This window comes from Malus domestica, chromosome 17, assembly GCF_042453785.1.
Source record: "Malus domestica chromosome 17, GDT2T_hap1".
NCBI classification, from domain to species: Eukaryota; Viridiplantae; Streptophyta; class Magnoliopsida; order Rosales; family Rosaceae; genus Malus; species Malus domestica.
Window position 1 is genome coordinate 23,249,877 of NC_091677.1, and position 23,985 is coordinate 23,273,861.

Consider the following 23,985-nt stretch of genomic DNA (forward strand, 5'->3'; position numbering starts at 1 on the left):
ATTTTTCTTTCAGAAAAGAAAATGGAAAACTTGGCAAAGCTTGATTTTGCTGCCCTGGACATTACTCAGAAGAATTACCTTACTTGGGTACTGGATACCAAGATCCATCTGGAAGCAAGGAATTTTGGAGATACCATTAGGGAAGAGAACAGCTCATCCTCTCAAGATCAGGCGAATGCCATGATCTTTATTTGTCGCCATCTTGATGAGGGACTAAAGAGCGAATACTTAATGGTTGAAGATCTGTTAGCTTTCTGGAATGCATTAAGAAACAGATACAATAACCAAACAACAGTGATTCTTCCAAGAGCTCGCTATGAGTAGACTTACCTAAGGATCCAAGATTTCTAGTCAGTGGCTGAGTACAATTCTGCGTTATTCAGAATTACCTCTCAGATGAAGCTCTGTAGGGATACCATTACTAAGGAAGATATGCTGGAAAAGACTTTTAGCACATTTCATGCCTCTAACATGCTCCTACAGCAGCAGTATTGAGCGCGAGACTTCATTGAATATAACCAGCTGATATCTGTGCTCTTGGTAGTTGAACAAAACAATGAGCTACTGATGAAAAATCATCAGTCCCAACCTACTGGATTTGCACCATTCCCAGAAGTGAATGCTGCTTCCCTCGAAATGAACGCCACATCCTCTGATGGTGATAATCATAAACAAGGATGTGGCCACAAGCAATGCCGGTGGAAGAGGAAAGGCAAGAACCATGGTGGTCAGTCTCACAACCAGGTTCCAAGGTAAAATTCAGGCCCGAGCTTTAAAAATTGAAATCGCCACAAAGGCAAAGCTCATATGAACAATGCTCCTAGAAACTTTAATGGAGCCTACCATAGGTGTGGTGGCAATGGGTATTGGGCGCGTACCTGTTGTACCCCAAAACATCTAGTGGATCTATATCAAGCCTCCCTCAAGGAGAAGGGTGTCGAGACTAATTTCCTCGACCAGGCTAGAACAATGGATATACCTGATCCAATGTGTGACTTATCAGAACAGTTGAACACAACCCACCTAGATGTCTCGGACTTCATTGTGGAAATGGGGAATGAAGTGTATCGGTCCGAATGAATCATTTATGTTTGATGTACTTTTATTATTCTGAACTTATAGTTTAAAACTAGCATTTCAATTAGATAAAAGTAGCATTTAAATTTTCTGTTATAAATTGTTTGTTAACTATGATTCCATTTACTCAAAAAGCATGGATAAAAACTGTGGTTATTCTCAAAACTTGAGAAATAGCGGAGATATTTGTCTTGCAGACAGCGCAACCACACATACAATATTTCGTGATCGAAAGTATTTCTCAAGCTTGATGCTTACAAGAGTAAGGGTAACAACAATATCAGGCCAATTAGATGTAATTGAAGGCTCAGGGAAAGCCTAGATTATGTTACCAATGGAACAATATTGTCCACACAAAATGCATTGTATGCTACTCAATCTACTCGAAATTTGTTAAGTTTCAAAGACATACGTTTAAATGGATACCACATTGAAACGAAAAGTGCAGAAAATGTGTTGTATCTATGCATTACCTCCAATGATACCCAAAAGCGTATATTGGAGAAGTTGCGTGGTTTGTCGAGTGGATTGTATTATACATACATAATGACAATTGAATCACATACTGTCATGAACCAGAAGTTCATTGATTCAAAAGTTTACATGCTTTGGCATAACCGTTTGGGTAATCTAGGATCCACCATGATGCATAGGATCATTACCAACTCTAATAGACATCCATTATTGAGCAGAGACATTGCTATCTCAAATGATAACTCTTGCAAGGCTTGTTCTCAAAGGAAGTTGGTAATTAGACCATCACAACTAAAGGTTGATGCTGAATCCCCATCATTTTTGCAAAGAATTCAAGGGATATTTGTGGGCCTATTCAACCATATTGTTGACCATTTCGATATTTTATGGTTTTGGTTAATGGATCTACCAGATGGTCATATGTTTGTCTCTTGTCTACTTGAAATGTAGCTTTTGTGAGACTTCTTGCTCAGATAATTAAGTTACAAGCACAGTTCTTAGATTACCCCATTAAGTCAATCCGACTTGATAACTCTGGTGAATTTACATCTCAAACCTTAGATGATTACTGCATGACATTGGGCATTGATGTTGAACACCCTGTTCCTCATGTCCATACTCAAAATGGTTTAGCAGAAGCATTGATCAAGCGGCTTCAATTAATAGCTCGCACTCTACTCATGAAAATGAAATTGCTAGTTTCTGCATGGGGACATGCCATCTTACATGCTGCATCAATGGTTCGATTGAGACCTATAGCTAACCACCAATACTCCTTAGCACAACTCATGTTTGGGCATCAGCCAAACATTTCACATTTACGAGTTTTTGGTTGTGCTGTTTATGTGCCTATTGCACCCCCGCAACACACTAAAATAGGACCTCAGCGTAGACTGGGAATTTATGTGGGTTTTGATTCACCATCTATCATTAGATATTTGGAACCCCTAACAAGTGATATGTTTACAGCTCATTTTGTTGATTGTCACTTTGATGAGACAGTCTTCCCATCATTAAGGGGAGAAAAGACCATTCCAGAAGAACGGCAAGAGCTGACATGGGTTGTACCCACCTTATCTCATTTTGATCCACGTAGCACTCAATGTGAAAATGAAGTGAAAAGGATTGTTCATCTTCAAAGTATTGTCAATCAAATGCCAGATGCATTTAATGATGCTATGAAAGTGACAAAATCATATATACTAGCTGCAAATGCACCTGCAAGAATTGATGTCCCTGTTGGACAAAATAAAGTTGCAGCGAATGATTCATCTGATGCATGCTTGAAGCGTGGTAGACCCCCAGGTTCAAAAGATTCAGCCCCTCGAAAGAGAAAGACAAGGGAAAAATTGAATCCAAATGAAATCATTCAGGGAGAGAGAATGAATGACAAATCCACAATTCATGATTCTGGATTTCCAGAAAAAGAAAATTTCTTTGATGGGACTTATGTCATTGAAAAGATAGTAGTACATGAGAGCAAAGAAATCTCCATAAATTATGCATGTACAAATGAATTGTAGGATCAAAATGAAATAATCATCGATGATATGTTCGCATTCACAGTAGCCACTGAAATCATATTAAGTGATGATATTGAGCCCCGCTCTGTTGATAAATGTAAACAGAGACAAAATTGGCCTAAGTGGAAATATGTAATCCAGGCAGAATTAAATTCTTTGGAAATGCGAAGTGTTTTTGGACCAGTAGTTCAAACTCCACCTGATGTAAATCCAGTGGGTTACAAATAAGTATTCACAAGAAAACGCAATCAGAAAAACGAGATTGCAAGATACAAAGCATGACTCATTACACAAGGTTTTTCACAAAGACCTGGATTTGATTATGAGGAGACATATTCTCCTCCTGTAATGGACGCAATTACGTTCTGTTACTTACTAAGTTTAGTGGTTTTAGAAAAGCTTGACATGCGACTTATAGATGTCATCACTGCGTATCTATATGGAGAATTAGATACTAACATATACATGAAGGTCCTAGAAGGACTTAAAGTTTCCTGAAACAACTAACAAACCACGAGGTATGCTCTCGATCAAATTAAGGCGATCATTGTATGGGCTGAAACAATCTGGACGAATGTAGTATAATCGTCTCAGTGAATATTTGATCAAAGAATGATATATCAACAATGTCATTTGCCTTTATGTGTTTATTAAGAAATTCAATTCTGGATTTGCTATAGTGGCAGTATATGTTAATGATATGAACCTAGTTGGAACTCCTGAATAGCTCAATAAAACTGCTGAATATCTTAAAAGCAAATTTGAAATGAAAGACCTTGGGAAAAAAAAATATTATCTCGGCCTGCAGATCGAGCATTGTGCTAATGGAATTTCGGTCCACCAATCAGCTTACATTGAAAAAATCCTGAAACGATTTAGCATGGACAATGCTTATCTACTCAGCAAGCCAATGGTCATTTGTTCTTTGGACATTAAGAAAGATTCATTCTGTCTAAAAGAAGATGATGAAATGGTTCTTGGTCCAGAAGTACCATATCTGAGTGCAATAGGTGCTTTATTGTATTTAGCATAATATACTAGAGCAGATATAGCTTTTTCAGTTAACTTGTTAGCAAGGTATAGCTCTGCTCCAACAATTCGTCATTGGAAAAGAGTCAAAGATGTTTTGTGATACCTCCGTGGGACAACATACATGGGTCTTTTCTACTCAGAGAAATCCACAAATGACCAGATCCTTGCTGGATATGCAAATGATGGTTTCATCTCTGATCCGCATAAAGCCCGCTCACAAACTGGATATGTGTTCAAAAATGGAGATACAACAATCTCATGGCGCTTAACAAAACGAACATTAGTTGCTACATCTCCAAATCACTCAGAAATACTTACTTTACATAAGTAAGTCGTGAATGTTCTTGGTTAAGATCAATGATTCATCATATCCAGAATTCATGTGGTCTACCTTCGAAGATAGATAATCCAACTGTCATTCATGAAGATAATGCAGCCTGTGTTGCCCAAATAAAGGAAGGATTCATTAAGGGCAATAAAACTAAACACATATCTCCAAAGTTTTTCAGTGCACATGAGATTCAGAAGGCTAAAGTTATTGAAGTCAGACAAATATGTTCCAATGAAAATCTAGCAGACCTATTCACTAAGTCTCTACCAAAGTGCATGTTTCCGAAGTTAGTGCAGAGAATCGGATTACGTCGACTTACCAATCAACTAAATTTGAAGAATACGGAATCAGGAGGAGATAAATATCAGGGTGAACATCCATGATATATGCTTGTTGTACTCTTTTCCTTCGACTAGGATTTTTTCCACTAGGTTTTTCCTATCAAGGTTTTAATAAGGCAACATAAGCATACTTAACACTATATCAACAATCCAGGTAAAGTTGTACTCTTTTTCCTTCGCTATGGCTTTTTTCCCACTGGGTTTTTCCGAGCAATGTTTTAACGAGGCAACTGATGTTGATATGTGGTCATCCAAGGGGGAGTGTTGTAAAAATTAGTGGGTGAATGCCCATTCAAAGGAATGAAGACCTTAGAATAGTGAATTAGTAGTGGAGGTATGATATTGTCAAAAGAAGCAATGATTCTCTCATTTGTATATCACTAGAGTTGCTCTATAAATAGAGCACTCCGTGTGCTATTGAGATGTACACTATGAAAACACTACGAAAGAAAACAAGAGAAATAATATCAGTATCCCTTCCTCTCTTTATTTGACATCTTTTTTGTGTTATACCTACCAAAGCTATAGTGTGATATTTTACACTTGCTTCGCTCATGTCCTTAAAAATGTTATTTCTTTAACTTTTGCCTATTTATAACAAAGCACGCTTTAAATTCTGACGACAATAGACAAAGCAGCTTGAAAAACTTAGAAGTGTTGTAAAATCGACGGTGGGTGCAGTGAAATAAATGAAACAAGACACAAAATTTACGAGGTTCCTCTACAGTCAGTGTGACTGGAGTACATCATCGGGGCAGCAGTGGTGCTTTCATTATAATTTGGAATAATAGGATTACAAAGATAACTCTCTCTATTATCTCCTCTCCTCTTCCTCTCTTTTCTCTCTTCCTCTCTTTTTCTCTCATCCTTTCTTCCTTCCTATCTCTTTGTGATAGTCTTACAACCTTCTTCACCTCTCATTCATTTTATAAACAAAAGAGAACACTATTTACTTTACAAATTTTCCACAAATGAATAGTGAAAATATTGTGCATAAATAGTATCAAACTATTCATGTGGGCCATCCACATATTATTCACAACACTCCCCCTTAGATGACCATAAGTTTTCGATTAAAACTTTAAAATCTTGATCTGTTTTGAATGCTCCCCCTGATGAGTATCTCCCCCTGATTTCAAATCATTCTACTTTAGTCTCTTAGTAAAAAGAGTTACCGAAAGAGGTGCTTTACTTGTTGTTAACTTTCCACAGGCTTATTCTTGAACTGGGCTGGAGGGCCTTCTGCTAGACTTCCTCCAAAGGTCTGAATTTACATCTTTTATTTGGAGTCGGACTTGTGATTTCTTTAAGGACCTTCGAGGCTTGATCTTGAATGAAATTAGACCATGAGGAGCTTCACGTGGCAAGTGATCTTCGGTTTAGTCGGGGATGAATCAGCACGTGTTCATTGCGCTTGTCTCCACATGCTTCAATATATCATTTTCACTTGCCTTACTTGTTCCCTATGCATAAGTGGTATTTTCCGTACTTTTCCCCTATGCATGTGTGGCATCTTCTCCTGCAGTATTTGCCTTCTAATGCAGAAGTGGAATGCAACCCTTGCATTTGGATGGTTCATCACTTCTTGGTGACTGGAGACCCAGCTCCAACAACAGTTGAAGATGGCTACTCGAGAGCAATACTACGTAAGCAATAAGGAAAGGTTCCAGGCAGTCGATTCCTTACTAGGAGTTTGAGTGGAGGTTCCGACATATTGCTTTCTTTATCCTTGTCTTTGCAGGTAAGAACAAGGACAAAGGAAAGGACATGGAGATTGCATGATATGAGATACTTTTGCTTTCATCCCTGATAATATGAGATATTCTTGCTCTGGTGTGACTTATTTGAAGAGGTATTCTCGGAGAGAAAGGAAACTGGGTATGTTGAGAGGTTTGATTGCAGATGCATTTTCGACAATGAGAGAGAGTTAGGAGTTTTGCAGGTCTGCCTTGTTATGGAGAACTGAGGTCGACATATATAGAGATTTTTCAATAGCAAGTGGTGGTGCTGTGCCTTTACTCTTGTCAGCAACTGTGGTGTAATTAGAACAGTAAGATTTACATGTTTTCAACTTTGTCAGAGATCTTTGACAAAGTTGCACTCGATATCAGAAAAAGCTGAGATTGCGTCTGAAAAATGGCAACGAACTTTATTCAGGAAAATCTGGCTTTTGAAATTTGGAGAGCGGTGCTTCTTCGATCTCTGAACAAGTAGAAATTTTCCCCTTCTTGCACTTCTGAGATTTTATTTGACCTTATTTTTCCTTCATCATTTCTGAAAGTGGCTTGCCCATCTAACATTTGCTTAGATTTGAGTCTTAGGAGTGATACAGATGAGCAGCATCAGGATAACATATAGCGTCCGTCCTTCTTATCTTCTAATGGTCCTCTTACAGTTTGGGACTATGTGATGAAAAATAGCATAACCGCTACTGTGGTAGCTAGGAATCTTCTCACTCCAAAGGATAACATAATCCTTTCAAAACGGTCTGACGAGTTGGTCGTTTAAGACTCATTGGCTCTCAGTGTTCAGTGTGCTGGTTCTATTTCCAATATGGGGTCAACGCCTACTTGCTCAAACTTGCCAAGTTGAATCATTAATGGCTGAAGTGGCAAGTCTTAAACAAGAGATCAGAGGGCTTAAGCACGAGAATAGAATGCTACACGTGCTTGCAAATAATTACTCTACGAGCATGAAAAGAAAGCTCGACCAACTGCAGGAATCCGAAAGTCGGACTCAAAGTGATCACCAAAGGTTCGTTGCTAGATTTCGAAAGCAACTGATGCCTTCCCCTTTTGGTGTTTTGCTGAGTACTAGGGTGCCACATGATCAATCTCCAGTGCCTCCTCATTATGGAGTACTTCCGAGTACTGAGGCTTCACATGAGCAACCATTGTGAAGGCTCCATCCTGTTTGTTTGTTTTAACTCATGTGTATGCACATATCTGTAATTTCTAGGAGATATTAATAGATAAGCTTTTTTTCATTCAGTGTATTGTGCCAAATACAATAAAGCATATACTTCACTAAGATGTGGTACTTCTGGACCAAACATTAATTTATCTTTACCCTCACAAAGATAAATGATCATTCTTAATGTCTACATCATTTTAGTATTTAACTCATAATCTTCAATCCATATGATTCTTTTAATATCATAGACATCATGGATAAGATTCGTGTTGGTAGATTGTTCGATCTGCAGCTCGAGACAATATTTCTCTCAACACTTTATAATCTTTCATGACTCTTCAGGAGTCCCAATTTAATATCATCAACTTTTCAGGAGTTCTAATTTAATGTCATTGACTCTTGCAAGAGATTTTAGTATGTTGCAACAATATCATAATGATAGTACTCACTAAGGCAATTTATACCATCCATTGATATTGAGTACATAATTTATCTTTTACCCTTCGGGGGCTTACTTCAAGCAATTTGAATTCTTCAGGGATTTTCTACATTTCATGACATATTTTCCTTTGGAGTTTATACAGAGCAATTTGCTCCCATGTATACTTGAAGGATTTACTTATGGAGATATGATGTAGGTGACTCACAACCCTTCGTATATAATTCTCCATTCATATGAACTCATTTACAAGAGTATAATTAGTAACCTTGTGTCATATCATGCAAGTGTATTTCATTGTATTACAAATGCCCAATGTAACCTCCTTGGTTCAACATCTTTTGGCTATTTGTATTATATTCAAGTATATAGGTCCATTTTTTCACGTTCTTACAAAATTGTAATGGAATTGCTTTTCTCCATTTTGGCTAATAAATTTTGTTGACGAAAAAAAAACGGGACTCAATATCAATACAGCTCATTGATGAATTTAGTAGCTACTTATAAAAATCAAAATTACCATTGGTTATCATCAATCTATGATCCCATATTCTCATGTGCATGCGCATGCATAAAAGCTTTTTATTTCTTTGGATATCCATTGCCTCTTCAAGAGCATTACACTATCACTTCCAGGATAGTCGTAATTTAGAGAATGCGGATCATAACCTCTTCTTGAGCGTTATAGAGCTTAGATTTTAATCTCCACTTTTTGGAATTGAGTCATTGGAACCTATACGTCTATCATGCTTCATGCATGAGACATCAATATTCTCATGTCCGCAGATCGTCCTTTCTGGGACGTGTATCCATGCGGTGACTGTCATGCTTCTGGCATGTAACAGTTATGCTTTGAGAATGCAATAACAATGACTGTCATGCTTCATCATGTTTCTGGCATGCAACAATTATGCTTTGAGAATGCAATAGCAATGACTGTCATGCTTTTGGCATGCAATAGTTATGCTTCGGGAATGCAATAGTTCAGTAGTGCCATATTTTTCTTCTTTCAAATGACTAAACCTTTTGAGTCTAAAAGTCTACCACGCTTTAGGCGTGCAACAGAGAAATCATTTATTGCCTCATTATATTGTCCAACAAGAACATCAATTCTTGTAGGCACATTTGCAGTAAATATATGTGATTTCATCACTTTCGTTGGATCATTATTTGATTGATACATCGTTGCATCATTCAATTATTCTTACTTCATTTTCATGTTGATTGCTTCATGAATTAAAATAAGACAAATTCTCTTCGTTCTTCAGGAACAGTCTTTTCTCATTATTCTTTTGGAATGATATTTTCTCATGTTCTTCTGGAACGATATTTTTCTCCCCTTAACGGTGGGAAAATTGTCTTATCAAAATGACAGTCCGTAAAACCATGCAGTAAACATATCCCCAGTCAAGGGTTCTAAATATTGAATGATAGATAGTGTTTAATATAGTACGTTGTGGCAGTGCAATAGGCACATAGATAACACAACTAAAAACTTGTAAATGTATAATGTTTGGCTGGTGCCTAAACACGAGTTGTACTGAGAAATATTGATGTTTGGTAATTGGTCTCAACCAAACTTAATAGTGAATTATGTAAAATGACATGTCCTCATGTCAAAACTGGCAATTCCGTTTTCATGAGCAGAGCGAGGGTAATCAATTTCATCCGCTTAATAAATGTTTCTGCTAAACCATTTTGAGTATGGACATAAGGAACTTCTGGTCCTTATTAAATAGTCTATGGACTGAGACTCTTATGTTCTTTATTACAATTAAGTTGAGGCACTGCGACACTTCAAACTTTCGGTACTCATCAAGGAATTTCATGTCCTGATCTTTAGGATCAAGGGACTTCATGCCCGATCTTTTTGCATGATGGAAATTCAAGTCCAATCATTTTTATATGTTGAGGATCAAGAAACTGCATGTTCTAATCTGATCAAGGAACTTCAGGTCCAGTATGTACTTATTGTAACAAAAATAAGTATAATAAATAAATTAAAGCAATAGGCGGTAATTTCAGCCATAGTAAATAAATTGCATTTAAGTAAATAAAGCTTGTGACAAGGGCTTTAATTCAGCACCATTCACATAAATCAAAACTTAAAGCAGTAGGTGGTAAAATCGTCCATGGTAAATAAATTGCTTTAAAGTAAATAGAACTTGTGAAAGGATTTTAAACCAACGCCATTCACATAAATCAAAACTTAAAGCAGTAGGCGGTAAAACCGTCCATGGTAAATAAATTGCTTTAAAATAAATAGAACTTGTGAAAGGATTTTAAACCAACACCATTCACATAAATAAATTTCAGTAAAGAGCTTGTAATGTTGTGGTTGGTGGAGTTTGACAATTCTACTTACGGATGTGTTCGAAATTTGTTGCCATCACAACAATCTTTATGTCCCCTTTTTGTTTTATTATTTCTTCTTATTCATTCACATGTTGTACTTTTCCAAAAACTTTTGGTTTTATTCCTTTTATTTTATTATCTAGATGGTGCAGATGCACCAGACACCAAAACATTTTGTTTCTTTCTTTTTCAAATGGTGCCATGCACTATAGACTTCTTCAGATGGTGCCATACATATTCTATAACCTTCCTTTTTTTTTCTTTGTCTGTCTCTACCAGTCTCGAAACCCAGGACCAGCTGGGTTGTTGTGGAGGTCACACAAAACTAATTCAATCCAAAAAGGCTACTAGAGATTGGCGTTGTTCTTGCATAACCCAAGGAACATGGCATCGCGAAGCAATAACCTCCATACAAAGACATAGATGACAGCGAGGTTGATGGAGGCACAAGAGAGGGAGGCTTATGTGGATTCATTCTTGCCATCACCATCTCAGACAATCAAGTATTCATGGGAGTTCTCGAGATCCGTCGAAAACGATGTGATCTAGGTTTTCAAGTTTGATGAGATTCTTCTGGATTTCTGGAAACCAGTTGTCAAGTACAAGTTTTCTCATCTCGTGATGACTTTAGGTCATTGTAAATTTCAATTCTCATTGAAATTCAGTGGGGCGCTTCAGGCGCGGAGGGAGGGGTAGAAAATGGACATACCTTTTGTTCTGTGAGATTTTAGCTGACGGAGGTGAAAGGTAGATAGTGTTTTTCACTGACATGAGAGCTTCTCGTGCTGATAACGTGTTGTAAAATTGACGGTGGGTGCAGTGGAATAAATGAAACAAAATACAAAATTTACGAGGTTCCTCTACAGTCAGTGTGACTGGAGTACGTCCTCGGGGCAGCAATTGTGCTTTCATTATAATTTGGAATAATAGGAGTACAAAGACAACTCTCTCTATTATCTCCTCTCCTCTTCCTTTCTTTTCTTTCTTCCTCTCATTTTCTCTCATCATTTCTTACTTCCTATCTCTTCGTGATAGTCTCACAACCTTCTTCACCTTTCATTCATTTTATAAACAAAAAAGAACACTATTCACATTACAAATTTTTCACAAATAAATAGTAAAAATACTAGGCATAAATAATATCAAATTATTCATATGATCATTCACATATTATTCGCAACAAGAAGTTCTTATCCAAAAAAAAAACAAACACACAAAAGTTACATAACGTGGCAAATCTTCAATTACTCCCCAAACACACTAATATAAGGGTGGAGACAGCTGTACTCGTCTATAACTAACAGTACAGAAAATGCTGAAAAAAAAAAAATTAAACGTCCAGTAATTGAGGAGAAAAGACTGCTAAAAACAATATTTATTGGAGTACGTGCCTGGTCCGCATCCCATCCAGCAGTAAAATCTGCCATTTATCTTCTTCTATTTCTGTTAAGTGATAAGGTCACACTTTCTTTATTTATTTAATTCTAGCTTCTAGGAGATAAGGACTACCAAATCGTGCAAATCCCAACTGGGGTTTCTTTCTTTCGTATCACACTCTCAGAAGAAGAGAGAGAGAGAGAGAGAGAGGATGTTGGAAGGCAGAGCAGTGATAGAGGACACAGATATGCCGGTGAAGATGCAGATGCAAGCCATGGCAGCTGCTTCTGAAGCTCTGGATCTTCACGATGTCGTTGAATGCAGATCTATAGCTGCCCACATAAAAAAGGTACATACTTTCGTTGTTAATTGTCACATATACATAAATTAGTTTTTATATTTTTGTTGGTAATTATTATTTTGTGGGTTTGTATTTGCAAATCGAATGCAGGAGTTTGACATGAGATATGGATGCGGTTGGCAATGTGTGGTGGGATCAAATTTCGGTTGTTTTTTCACTCACTGTAAAGGAACTTTCATCTACTTTACACTTGAGACTCTCAGCTTCCTAATCTTCAAAGGGGATTCTTCTTCCTCCTCCTCCTCCAAAAGCTAACGCAATGTTTGGCAGCAGAGAAAAGAAAGGAAGGACAAATCGCTGTGGAAATATATATAGGGTAGGTAGGGGCTTTTGTGATGAACATCTTTGTATTTTTGTACTGCTTTTTTATGCAATCTAATAACTTTTAGCTTTTATTATTGAATCATATATTTAGAGGTAACCTTAGAGAGACTAAGGGTTTGTTTGATATTGTTGTGCCTTGAATAAAAGTTGTTTTTGCTGCGATGGGAGAATGAACAGCTTTTAAATAAAGCAGTAGAGTGTATGGTAAGTTTTTTTGTAAAAGTTATTTTGAAAAAAAAAGCAATATTATAGTGTTTGGTAAACTTTTATGTAAAACAGATGTGAAAAAAAGTCGATTTTTTAAAGCTGGGTTTTGCAGCTTCTTGTTTTTGGTTTTTTTTTATTTAAAACTGTGGAAAAAAACTGAAGCTGAATGTTTACCAAACATAAAAATAGCTCTTAGCTTTTTTTTATACCAGTTTTTTTTTTAGAATTACCTCAGTACCAAATCAGGCTTAAAACTTTTAAACCAAATGATGTGGTAGATGATCATTGAATTATTACTTAAGTGTCGATTAACATACTTATTTTTTATTGGTGTATATCATTTAGTTTTCAAATTTGGTCTTCCTAACATTATTTTTTAATTTATGGTCTATTTGTCTGGAATTTTGGAAGTGATTCATCCGTTTTACTAGTATGGACTTTTGGTTTGAACATAATTCAGGATTCGAATCCGACTCTCCCTCAACGTATGAATTGGGTTGAGAAAATAAATAATATGTAGGAGACTCACTGATAACACTATGAAAAATAGAATTTTGTTGTAAAATCAACGGTGTGTTCAGTAGAATAAATAAAACAAGATACAAAATTTAAGATGTTCCTCTACAGTCAATGGGACTGGAGTACGTCCTCGGGGCAACAGTGGTGTTTTCATTATAATTTATAATAATAGAAGTACAAAAAATAACTTTATATTATCTTCTCTCATCTTCCTCTCTTTTCTCTCTTCCTCTTCAATGTATTTTCTCTCATCCTCAACATTCCCTTTTATAGGCACAAATGATATTGTTTGTTGCCTTGCTACCAGATAAGTTACAGTGCTCTAAAGTGGTTGATATAGTCATCCATTACATCATTTATTGGTCAGCCACCAATGTTTACAATAATCCCCCTTGGATGACCACAAATCTTCGATTGACTTGTTAAAACCTTGATATGTTTTTGGATGCTCCCCTGGTGAGTAGTATCATATATGTTGTGCTTATTGACTTTCCGCAGATTTGTTCTTGAACTGGGCTAGAGGATCTTTTGCTAGACTTCATCTAAATGTCTGAATTTACTCATTTTATCTGAAGCTGAATTTGATTTAAGGGTGGTGGACACTTGATCTTGAATCAGACTTGTGATTTCTTCAACGACCTTAGAGGCTTGATCTTGAATGAAATTGGACCATGAGGAGCTTCACGTGGCAAGTGATCTTCGACTTTGTCGGGGATGAATCAACACGTGTTTGTTGCGCTTGTCTCCACATGCTTCAATGTATCATTTTCATTTGTTTTATCTGTTCCCCTTGCATAAGTGGTATTTTCCCTGATTTTCCCCCATGCATGTGTGACATCTTCTTTTGTAGTATTTGTCCCTTGATGCAGGAGTGGAATGCAATCCTTGTATTTGGATGGTTCATCACTTCTTGGTGACCGGAGATCCAGCTCCAACAACAGTTGAAGATGGTTACTCGAGAGCAATGTTAGGTAAGCAATCAGGAAAGGTTTTAAGCAATCATTTCCTTACCGGAAGTTTGAGTGGAGGTTTCGATATATTGTTTTCTTTATCTTTGTCTTTGCAGGTAAGAACAAGGACAAATGAAATGACAGGGAGAAAGCATGATATGAGATACTCTTACTCTGGTGTGACTTGTTTTGAAGAGGTATTCTCGGAGAGGAAGAAAACTGAGTATTTCGAGATGCTGTGTTAAAGATGCATTGTCAGAGATGAGGAAAAGTTAGACATTATTGCAGGTCTGCCTTGTTATGGAAAACGGAGGTCGACATATATAAAGATTTTTCAATAGCAAATAGTGGTGTTGTGCCTTTACTCTTATCAACAACTGTGGTGTAATTAGAACAGTAAGATTTACGCGTTTTCAATTTTGTCAAAAATCTTCGACAAAATTGCACGTGATATTCGAAAAAGCTAAGATTGCGTCTAAAAAATACCAACAAACTTTATTCAGGAAAATTTAGCTTTTGAAATTCGGAGAACGGTGCCTCTTCGATCTCTGAACAAGTGGCTTTGTTGCCCCTTATTTTATAGAGACATCAATTGTGTTCAAGAGTATGCTCAGCAAGTTGCTGCCTATAGAAATTTTCCCCTTCTTGTACTTTTGAGATTTTATTTGACCTTCTTTTTCATTTATCATTTCTGAAAGTGGCTTGCCCATCTAACATTTGCTTAGATTTGAGTTTTAGGAGTGATACAGATGAGCATCATTAGGATAATATATGGCGCCCGTCCTTCTTATTTTCTAATGGTCTTCTTACAGTTGGGGACTCTGTGATGAAGAATAACATAACCGCTACTGTGGTAACTAGGAATCTTCTCACTCCAAAGGATTATATAATCCTTTCAAAACAATCTGATAAGTCAGCCGTTCAAGACTCCTTAACTCTCAGTGTTCAATGTGCGGGCTCTGTATCCAATATGGGCTAACGTCTACTTGCTCAAACTTGCCAAGTTGAATCATTGATGGCTGAGGTGGCAGGTCTTAAACAAGAAATCAAAGGGCTCAAGCACGAAAATAGAGTGTTATACGTACTTGCAAATAATTACTTGACGAGCATGAAAAGAAAGCTTGACCAGCTGCAGGAATCCAAAATCGGATTCAAAGTGATCACCAGAGGTTCGTTGCTAGATTCCAAAAGTAACGGATGCCTTCCCCTTCTGATGTTTTGCCAAGTACTGAGGTGCAACATGATCAATTTCCAATGTCTCCTCCTTCTGGGGTACTGCCGAGCACTGAGGCTTCACATGAGCAACATTTGTGAAGGCTTCATCCTGTTTGTTTGTTTTAACTAATATGTATGTACATATCTGTATTTTCTCGGAGATATTAATAGATAAGCTTTATTTCATTCAACGTATTGTGCTAAATACAATAAAGCATATACTTTACGAAGATGTGGTACTTTTGGACCAAATATCAATTATCATTATTAGTGTCGACATTATTTGAGTATTTATCTCATAATCTTCAATCCATATGGTTCTTTAATATCATAAACATCATGGATAAGATTCATGTTGGCATATTGTTCGATCTGCAGTTCGAGACAATATTTCTCTCAACACTTTATATTCTTTTTAGACTCTTTCGGAGTTTTAATTTAATATCATCAACTCTTCAGGAGTTCTAATTTAATGTCATTTACTATTGCAAGAGATTTTAGTATGTTGCAACAATATCAAAATGATAGTACTCACTAAGGCAATTTATACCATTCATTGGTATTGAGTACATAATTTATGTTTTACCTTTCCGGGGCTTACTTCAAGCAATTTGAATCCTTAAGAGATTTTCTACACTTCATGATACATTTTCCTTTGGAATTTATACAGAGCAACTTGCTCTCATGTATAATTGAGGGATTTACTTATAGAGATATGATGTGGGCGACTCACAACCCTTCTTATATAATTCTCCATTCATATGAACTTATTTACAACCTTGTGTCATATCATGTGAGTGTATTTCACTGTATTACAAATGCCCAATGTAACCTCCTTGGTTCAACATCTTTTAGCTATTTGTATTATATTCAAATATATAGGTCCATTTTTCCATATTTTTACAAAATTGTAATGGAATTGTCTTTCTCTATTTTGGCCAATAATTTTGTTGATGAGAAAGAACGGGACTCAATATCAACACAGCTCATTGATGAATTTAGTAGCTACTTATAAAAATCAAAATTACCATTGGTTATCATCAATCTGTGATCCTATATTCTCATGTGCATGCGCATGCATTAAAACTTTTCATTTCTTTTGATATTCATTGCCTCTTCAAGTGCATTACACTATTTCTTCTAGGATAGTTATAATTTAGAGAATGCGGATCATAACATCTTCTTGAGCGTTATAGAGCTTGGATTTTAATCTCCACTTCTGGAAGTTGAGTCATTTGGAACCTATACATCTACCATGCTTCATGCATGAGACATCAACATTCCTATGTCCGCGGATTGTCGTATATCCATGCGCGACTGTCATGCAACAGTTATGCTTCAGGCATTTGATTGATACATCATATATGTTGAGGCACATTTGCAGCAAATATATATGATTGCATCACTTCCTTGAATCATTAAATACATCTGGCATTTGATTGATACATCATTGCATCATTCAATTATTCTGTCTTCATTTTCATGTTGATTGGTTCGTGAATCAAAATAAGACAAATTCTTTTTTTTCTTCTGGAATTGTCTTTTCTCATCATTCTTCTGGAATGATATTTTCTCATCGTTCTTCTAAAACGATGTTATTTTCTCCCCCTAACGGCAGGAAAATTATCTTATCAAAATGACAGTCCGAAAACGACGCGGTAAACATATCCCCAGTCAAGGGTTCCAAATATTGAATGACAGATAGTGTTCAATATCAATGCCTAATCTGTGATGATGCCTCATTTCAGTACGTTGTGGCAGTGCAATAGGCACATAGATAACACAACAAAAAACTCATAAATGTATAATGTTTGGCTGGTTCCCAAACACGAGTTGTACTAAGAAGTATTGATGGTTGGTAACATATCTCAACCGAATTAATAATGCATCATGTAAAATGACATGTCCCCATGTAAAAACTAGCAATTTCATTTTCATGAGTAGAACGCTGGTAATCAATTTCATCTGCTTAATAAATGCTTCTACTAAACCATTTTGAGTATAGACATAAGGAACTTTTGGTCCTTATTTAATAGTTCGTGGACTGAGACTCTTATGGTTTTTATTACAATTAAGTTCAGGTACTGCGGCACTTCAAACTTACGGTGCTCATTAAGTAACTTCATGTCCTGATCTTCAGGATCAAGGGACTTTATGCTAGATCTTTCTGTATGATTAAACTTCGGGTCCAATCATTTTATATGATGAGAATTAAGAAACTAAAGGTTCTGATCTGAACAAGGAACTTCAGGTCATTGTCGTAACAAAAGAGAAGTACAATAAGTAAATTAAAGCAATATGCGGTAATTCCACCCATAATGAATAAATTGCATTTAAGTAAATAAAGCTTGTGACAAGAACTTTAATTCAGCACCATTCACATAAATCAAAACTTAAAGCAGTAGGCGGTAAAACAGTCCATGATAAATAAATTGCTTTAAAGTAAATAGAACTTGGGAAAGTGTTTTAAGCTAACACCATTCACATAAATAAATAAATATATTTTTCTTCTTTCTTTTCAGATGGTGCAACACCATCCAAAAGCCTTTACCCTTTTTTGTTTTGTTTTTATTATTTCTTTTTCACATGTTGTGTCGACACAACACGATTCCACATTTTCCCATTTTTTCAATTATTTATTTTCTTTGTTATATTTTCAAAAGGTCCCATTGCCTTTTCCTTATCCTCCAGCTCCTTCGCATAATACTTCTTCCTCTGCTTAGAAACCTAAGCACTTTTTTTGTTTCTCATTAGTCTCACCTTCCTTGTTCAATGGTATCCTTAGAAGACATATCAGCAACAACAGCTGCATCGCCCAACCTTTTTTTGTTTCTTCCCCTTTATTTTTATTATTGTTTCACAGTTCGAAGTCCTTTTAGTTACCCAGGAAATAATAGTAACACTAAGTTCCAATTGGTGCTTCTCCTTCGGTGAGTTTCGAAAAAGTCGAAACGGTTCCCATAAGTTTTGGAGTTAAGAGCGTTTGCAACTTATGAGAAGATCAGACCGTTAGATTTAGTTCAAATTTTATTATAATATGGATAGGAGTATACCGAACAACTTTCGTGAAGAAACAATTTCGATCTAAGCTACCGAAATGGAGTTTTGGTAGTCATAAGGTGCCTGTACGATTTTCTGCGGAAATTGGAAACTGGTTTGGTATTTCAGGCATCTGCGATGATCGCACCGTTGGAATTTTCTGAACATTTGATATGTTGTAGGTACTGGGTAGACGAACAACTTTGAAGGATAAAGTATTTCAATCCGATGTCTGCAAGTTACGAATTTTAAGTCTGTACTCTTTTGCTTTTGCAAAGGATGATATACAGTCATACAACAACATATATATATATATATATATATATATATATATATATTTTTTTTTTTTTTTTTTTCTTCAGGAAAATCAGTAGTACAAAGATTTTAAGATGAAGAAAAGATTTTCTTATCTGTGAGATTCCAGGCGATAGGGGTGAACATGATTTGTGGCGTTGTGTTTTCTATTGACATAAGGGCAGATCGTGCTGATAACGTGTTGTAAAATCGACAGTGTGTGCAGTGAAATAAATGAAACAAGATGCAAAATTTACGAGGTTCCTCTACAGTCAGTGTGACTGGAGTACGTCATCGGGGCAGCAGTGGTGCTTTCATTATAATTTAGAATAATAGGAGTACAAAAATAACTCTCTCTATTATCTCCTCTCCTCTTTCTATCTTTTCTCTCTTCCTCTTCCGTGAACTTCTTTCTTCTATGTATTTTCTCTCATCCTCAACATTCCCTTTTATAGGCACAAATGATAGTGCTTGCTGCCTTGCTGCCAGCTAAGCTACAGTGCTCTAAAGTGGTTGATATAGTCATCCATTACATTATTTAGTGGTCAGCCACCAATGTTTACAACAAGTTCATATCTGTTGCACCCCAAAATTCCTATGGCTCCTTGCGGCCTATCTCAGAGTTTGAAACCTGCCCAACATTAACTCCATTTTCAAACACTGTTAATTTTCTGAAAAAATAAATAAATAAGAAAAACTAAAATAAACGTAAACTAGAAGCCTAACCGTTCTTGGCCACAGAACGCGGACCATTGTAGTATCGCATAATAATCCCTCTTTATAGGCTTGATAATTTCCTGTACGACCTGTTAACATGATACGAAACGATACGAAATTAATAGATTATTGGGTCGACACGATAACGAATCGAGTCATCATCAGGTAGCTCGATAAGCACCTGTTAAGATAACAGGTTGATTCGGGTATACACGTGGGTAATCTGATACACGATAAGCAAAATATTAAAAAACACTATAATAATTATATATATAATATTATATATGTATATTAAATTATATTTAGAAAATTTAGAAAATGAGGTAATATATTTTTATATAGTATAGTATTATTGTTTTATTTTTTTCATAATTATTTTGGTAAACTTCTCATAATTTGAATGATTTATAATGTTTGGCTTTTCTATACTCATTTTATGTGAAAGAGAGTTTAGATGAGGAAAACCTTACTGAAAACATCATCAATATAACTTTTGAAGGCAATAGATCAAACCAAAGTTCCAATACAATTTTCCGATGATGATCGGTGAAAATTGAAAGATTTTGTAAAAGGAATAACATGCAAGCTTTGTGTTTCATTGGTAAAGTTTTAACTTCTGAGAAAGGCTTCACAACCTTGAAAAGAAAAACTCCTTCATTTTGCATATCCTTGCACATTTGATATTTTGTAGTAGACTAAGGAATTAGATCCTCTCCGAATCTCCTTTGGAGATCCTAGGGATCAATTAATACCAACAGTTCATCAAAATTCTTGTAGGCACAATTTTTTTTCCTTTTTTAATTTTCAACAATAAGGCAACCTTGTTTTGCATGAAAAATTATAAAAAAGAAAAAATTGTGGCCACACTATTTTTTTATTGAGCAATTGGTATTAATTGATCCCCGTGATTCCTAGTGAGGAGATCCGCAGAGGATCCAATTCTGTAGACTATTAGTGTATTGGTACATTTTTATTAGGCTCTTATTTTGGAGTGTAGATGTAGTATTTAACGACAAATGTGTTTATGCGTTTTGAAGTAATATATATGTGGCAATGTGGTATGTGCAAATTTAAGAAAAAAAATTATTTTTCTTAACGGGTCATAACAGGTCAGGTCATTTTACCTATTGGGTATAGTGGCTCGACTTGTTAAGGACCCGTTAAGATAACAGGTTTGACACGACATGACCTGTTAAGATAACAGGTGTTACACAAAAATGACACCAAACACGACAAACACGACCCGTTTGCCAGGCTTACCTATCTGCCTCTTCATTGAGAATCTCATTCTCCTTTTGGATTCCCGATTCTAAAAACCCACTTCATAGAGGCCCACCACATCCGGCTCCAAATCCTTAAGCCACAACTGCAACCTTACCGTGAGGTTTGCGGCTACTAGTTATTGCTTTAAGAAATCAAAGTCTCTACCATTGATGGGGCTATTCGTAGGAGAAATCCTATCAGGCTTTTTGCAAAACAGTCAAATCAGTACATGACTACTCAAATGGGCTAGCTTTCAACTAGGTATGTTGTAGGGTGCAGATGGCAGGGGAAACCTTTGCGCCTAGTGTGTGTGTATGTGCATGTTGTTAGGAGGGGGAGGGGGGAGGATGGTAGGGAAAGCCTTTGCGCCTTATGTGTGTGTGTGTTGTTGTTGGGAGGGGAGGTGTGTGTGCATGTATGTTGGGGTTGGTGGGGGGATAGCATCAGACAACTTTCTTTCCTTGAGGTGCAATCTTGATATCTTGGGCCTATTGAGATAGTTGGTGCCATAAGTATCTAAAGCAGTGAAGTCCAACTTGTTCAAGTTTGACATCTTTTTTGCAGGAAACGAGGTGGATTAAAATTTGAAAATTTCAGGTTTAATCAAAATAGATGTAAGAACAGGATTAAAGGTTTGTTTTGTAAGAAAACTTTAGGTTTCTATTGCTTGAATAAGAGCTTAAGGGTGCGAGCTTGGGCCAAAGCTATGAACTCATAGTAAGGCATGAGTTAGTGGATCCAATTAGGTTTTCTTTTTTCTTGACTTATAAAATTTCTAAAGTCAAGTGAGTTTGAAAATCAAAACCAATTAATTCAATTCATGTTGCTTCAATGAATTATTTGGGCTATTTGCACATTAACTGAAATATGAAATTGGCCTCGACTATAAGCGAATTGGGTTCTCGATTGGAAAGCAAAAATTATGCATTCGATTGGAATATGAGTTGTATTTGACTAGAATACGGGTTGGTCAATTTGATCTGTTTTTTGGTCAATGGGAATTTTTATAACAAAGTCCAGAAGTAAAAATTACAAAGACTCCGCAGGTGAAAGCGAGAAATAAAAACAGCCCCCCAAAAAAGGGTCGGTATAGACAGGACGCCACATATGCACACAATGCATGAGTAAAGGTTCCTATCTATACCTAAAGCAAAAATTACATAGGAGCCCAAAAGCTAAGGCCCAATTGTAGTGGCCCAAAAGTGACCACACAAAAAAACCTAATAACCCTAAAAATCGCTTCCCCAGTCGCGTACACGGTCGAAATAATGAAGATGACCAGCTGACCAAAAAACCAAGAAGAACCACTGCACAGAGCACAGCTCGAACCCATCATAGTCACAATGCCAGGGAAAAAGTGCCAAACCTGAATTTCCAATGAAACCATACCCATATCGATTGCCATGTTTCTAGCCCTCAGCCGATACCAAGCACATAATGGGCAACTAAATGCCAAGAACCAAGCAGTCGCAAAAAAGGTCAGGTGGTGTCAACACCATTCTGAAGAGATACTAGACCTTTGTAGGGGTGACAACATATAGTTGTCTTTGACCGGAAAGAAGCACGAACGAAGCAGCAAGCAAGTGGTGAGGTGAGATCCACCAAATTTGGAATTTGATTTGAAGTTGTGGAAGATCTTGAGCACAAGGCCCCAAATTGCCCATAAGCTTCAAATCAAAATACCATGAACCATGGGAAAATAACCTGGAGATAATACTCCATCCACACCACCCGTAGATGGTGGCTTGCTCTACCGTTCCATGGAGGGAAACGGGCCACCGTAGGTGCGGAGAAAGACAAAAGACCCTTAGATAGTTCTCCATCCACGCCTTTCCGAAGAAGGTGTGTCGAACCCCAAGTTAAGGACGAAGAAGGGGGCTATCGCATGAGCTGGGTAAGAAGGGAAAGATCGAGAGGAGAAGGATGAGGAAAACAAGCTTGAAAAGTTAACTGCCATTGACCCCAAGCAGAAGCCAAAGGCCGGCGGCATGAAGAGGATGAAGTTTAGGGTTTTTTGTAGAGAGTGTTTAGGTAGGCGGCTTGTGCTGCTTTTCTTAGAGTGTTTGGTCAATTCGATTGGAAAGCCAATTTGGGAATTCAATTGGAATATATAGAGACATACTTTAACATACTTATGGGTGTCATGTTGCTTACTTCTGGAAGCCCACTAAAAACAAAGTTGCTAGGGATTTGCGGCAATGTGGATTGTTGCATTATTTTAAGCTTCCATATGATATACACATGTTTATCATAAAAAATCACAAACAACCATTTTCGATTTAATATGCATAAAACTTGATTAAAGAGGTTATGCATCATAGTGATTTTTCTTATCATGAGGGATCTGCAAAGTTGCAAAGCATAAAATGATATATGATAAACATAAAAAAAAATCACATAAACAATAGGAAAATATTATAATTGGGTTCATGCTTCATGGTATGTTTAAACAAACAATTACAGCTTGGCATGAACTTGAAATCATGAAATCAAATACTTACTTCAAAACACAAAGATGATCCTACTTTCAAAATTCAGATGATTGTTGGCAAAAGGTGAGAAAATTCAAACTGTAGGATTGGATTCCATTAAAAGCAAAAGTTCTGATAACGTGTCGTAGAGGAAAATAATTTGAGAGAGAATGAGAGAACTCTATGCGAGAATTTGTTAGTGTGTTACAATGTGAGGCACAACCACCTTTATATAGTGATGTGGTATCCTGACAAATTAAAAAATACCCCTAATTCAATAGGGAGAATCAGTTGCCTAATCAACTGAGAAATGAATGGCCTAATGGTTACTACAGTTAATTGATGAATGAATACCCTATTCATTTAAGGAATCAATGGTCTATTCATCACCAATTAGTGGACGAACATAAATGTCCTGCAACAATAATATTATTTTATTATTAATTCTATTTTTTTAGAAAACTCTTCACAATAATATTATTTTATTATTAATTCTATTTTTTTTTAGAAAACTCTTCATCTCTCTAGAAAACTCTCACTCTCCAATTTGTTCTCCAATGAACACGAGACCTTGTCTAAAGATCTTTGGCATGATCGCGTCCCTATTGGGCTAGCAAGCGGAGGCTTTGAATCGTCGTCAATGGCAGAGCTGGGTTCGTTAGGTCATGTTAAACATGGTGGACGTCATGCTGACCTTCAACATGATGCTAGACCACTTGTACGCATGGTCGACAAAAGTTACCTACTTGGGTTGTTTGGCAAA

At 36.5% G+C, this 23,985-nt stretch overlaps 2 protein-coding genes across 3 annotated transcripts; both read left to right on the forward strand.

Annotated features, from left to right (window-relative positions):
* Positions 1-567: 567 nt before the first annotated feature.
* Positions 568-1,080, forward strand: LOC139193420 (uncharacterized). The gene is made up of 2 exons (XM_070816430.1): positions 568-752; positions 849-1,080. The coding sequence occupies exons 1-2, from the start codon at positions 568-570 to the stop codon at positions 1,078-1,080; spliced, it is 417 nt and encodes a 138-aa protein (XP_070672531.1).
* A 10,791-nt stretch (positions 1,081-11,871) lies between these two features.
* Positions 11,872-14,873, forward strand: LOC103405459 (dynein light chain 1, cytoplasmic-like). 2 transcript variants are annotated; one of them, XR_011577748.1, is made up of 4 exons: positions 11,872-12,211; positions 12,314-12,539; positions 13,772-14,244; positions 14,340-14,873. XR_011577748.1 is itself a non-coding variant. In XM_008344464.4 (2 exons), the coding sequence occupies exons 1-2, from the start codon at positions 12,074-12,076 to the stop codon at positions 12,476-12,478; spliced, it is 303 nt and encodes a 100-aa protein (XP_008342686.3). In that variant the 5' UTR covers positions 11,872-12,073; the 3' UTR covers positions 12,479-12,709. The 2 variants fall into 2 exon arrangements, 1 of the variants encoding a protein (XP_008342686.3); XM_008344464.4 differs by lacking the exons at positions 13,772-14,244; positions 14,340-14,873 and having other exon boundaries at positions 12,314-12,709.
* Positions 14,874-23,985: the final 9,112 nt, after the last annotated feature.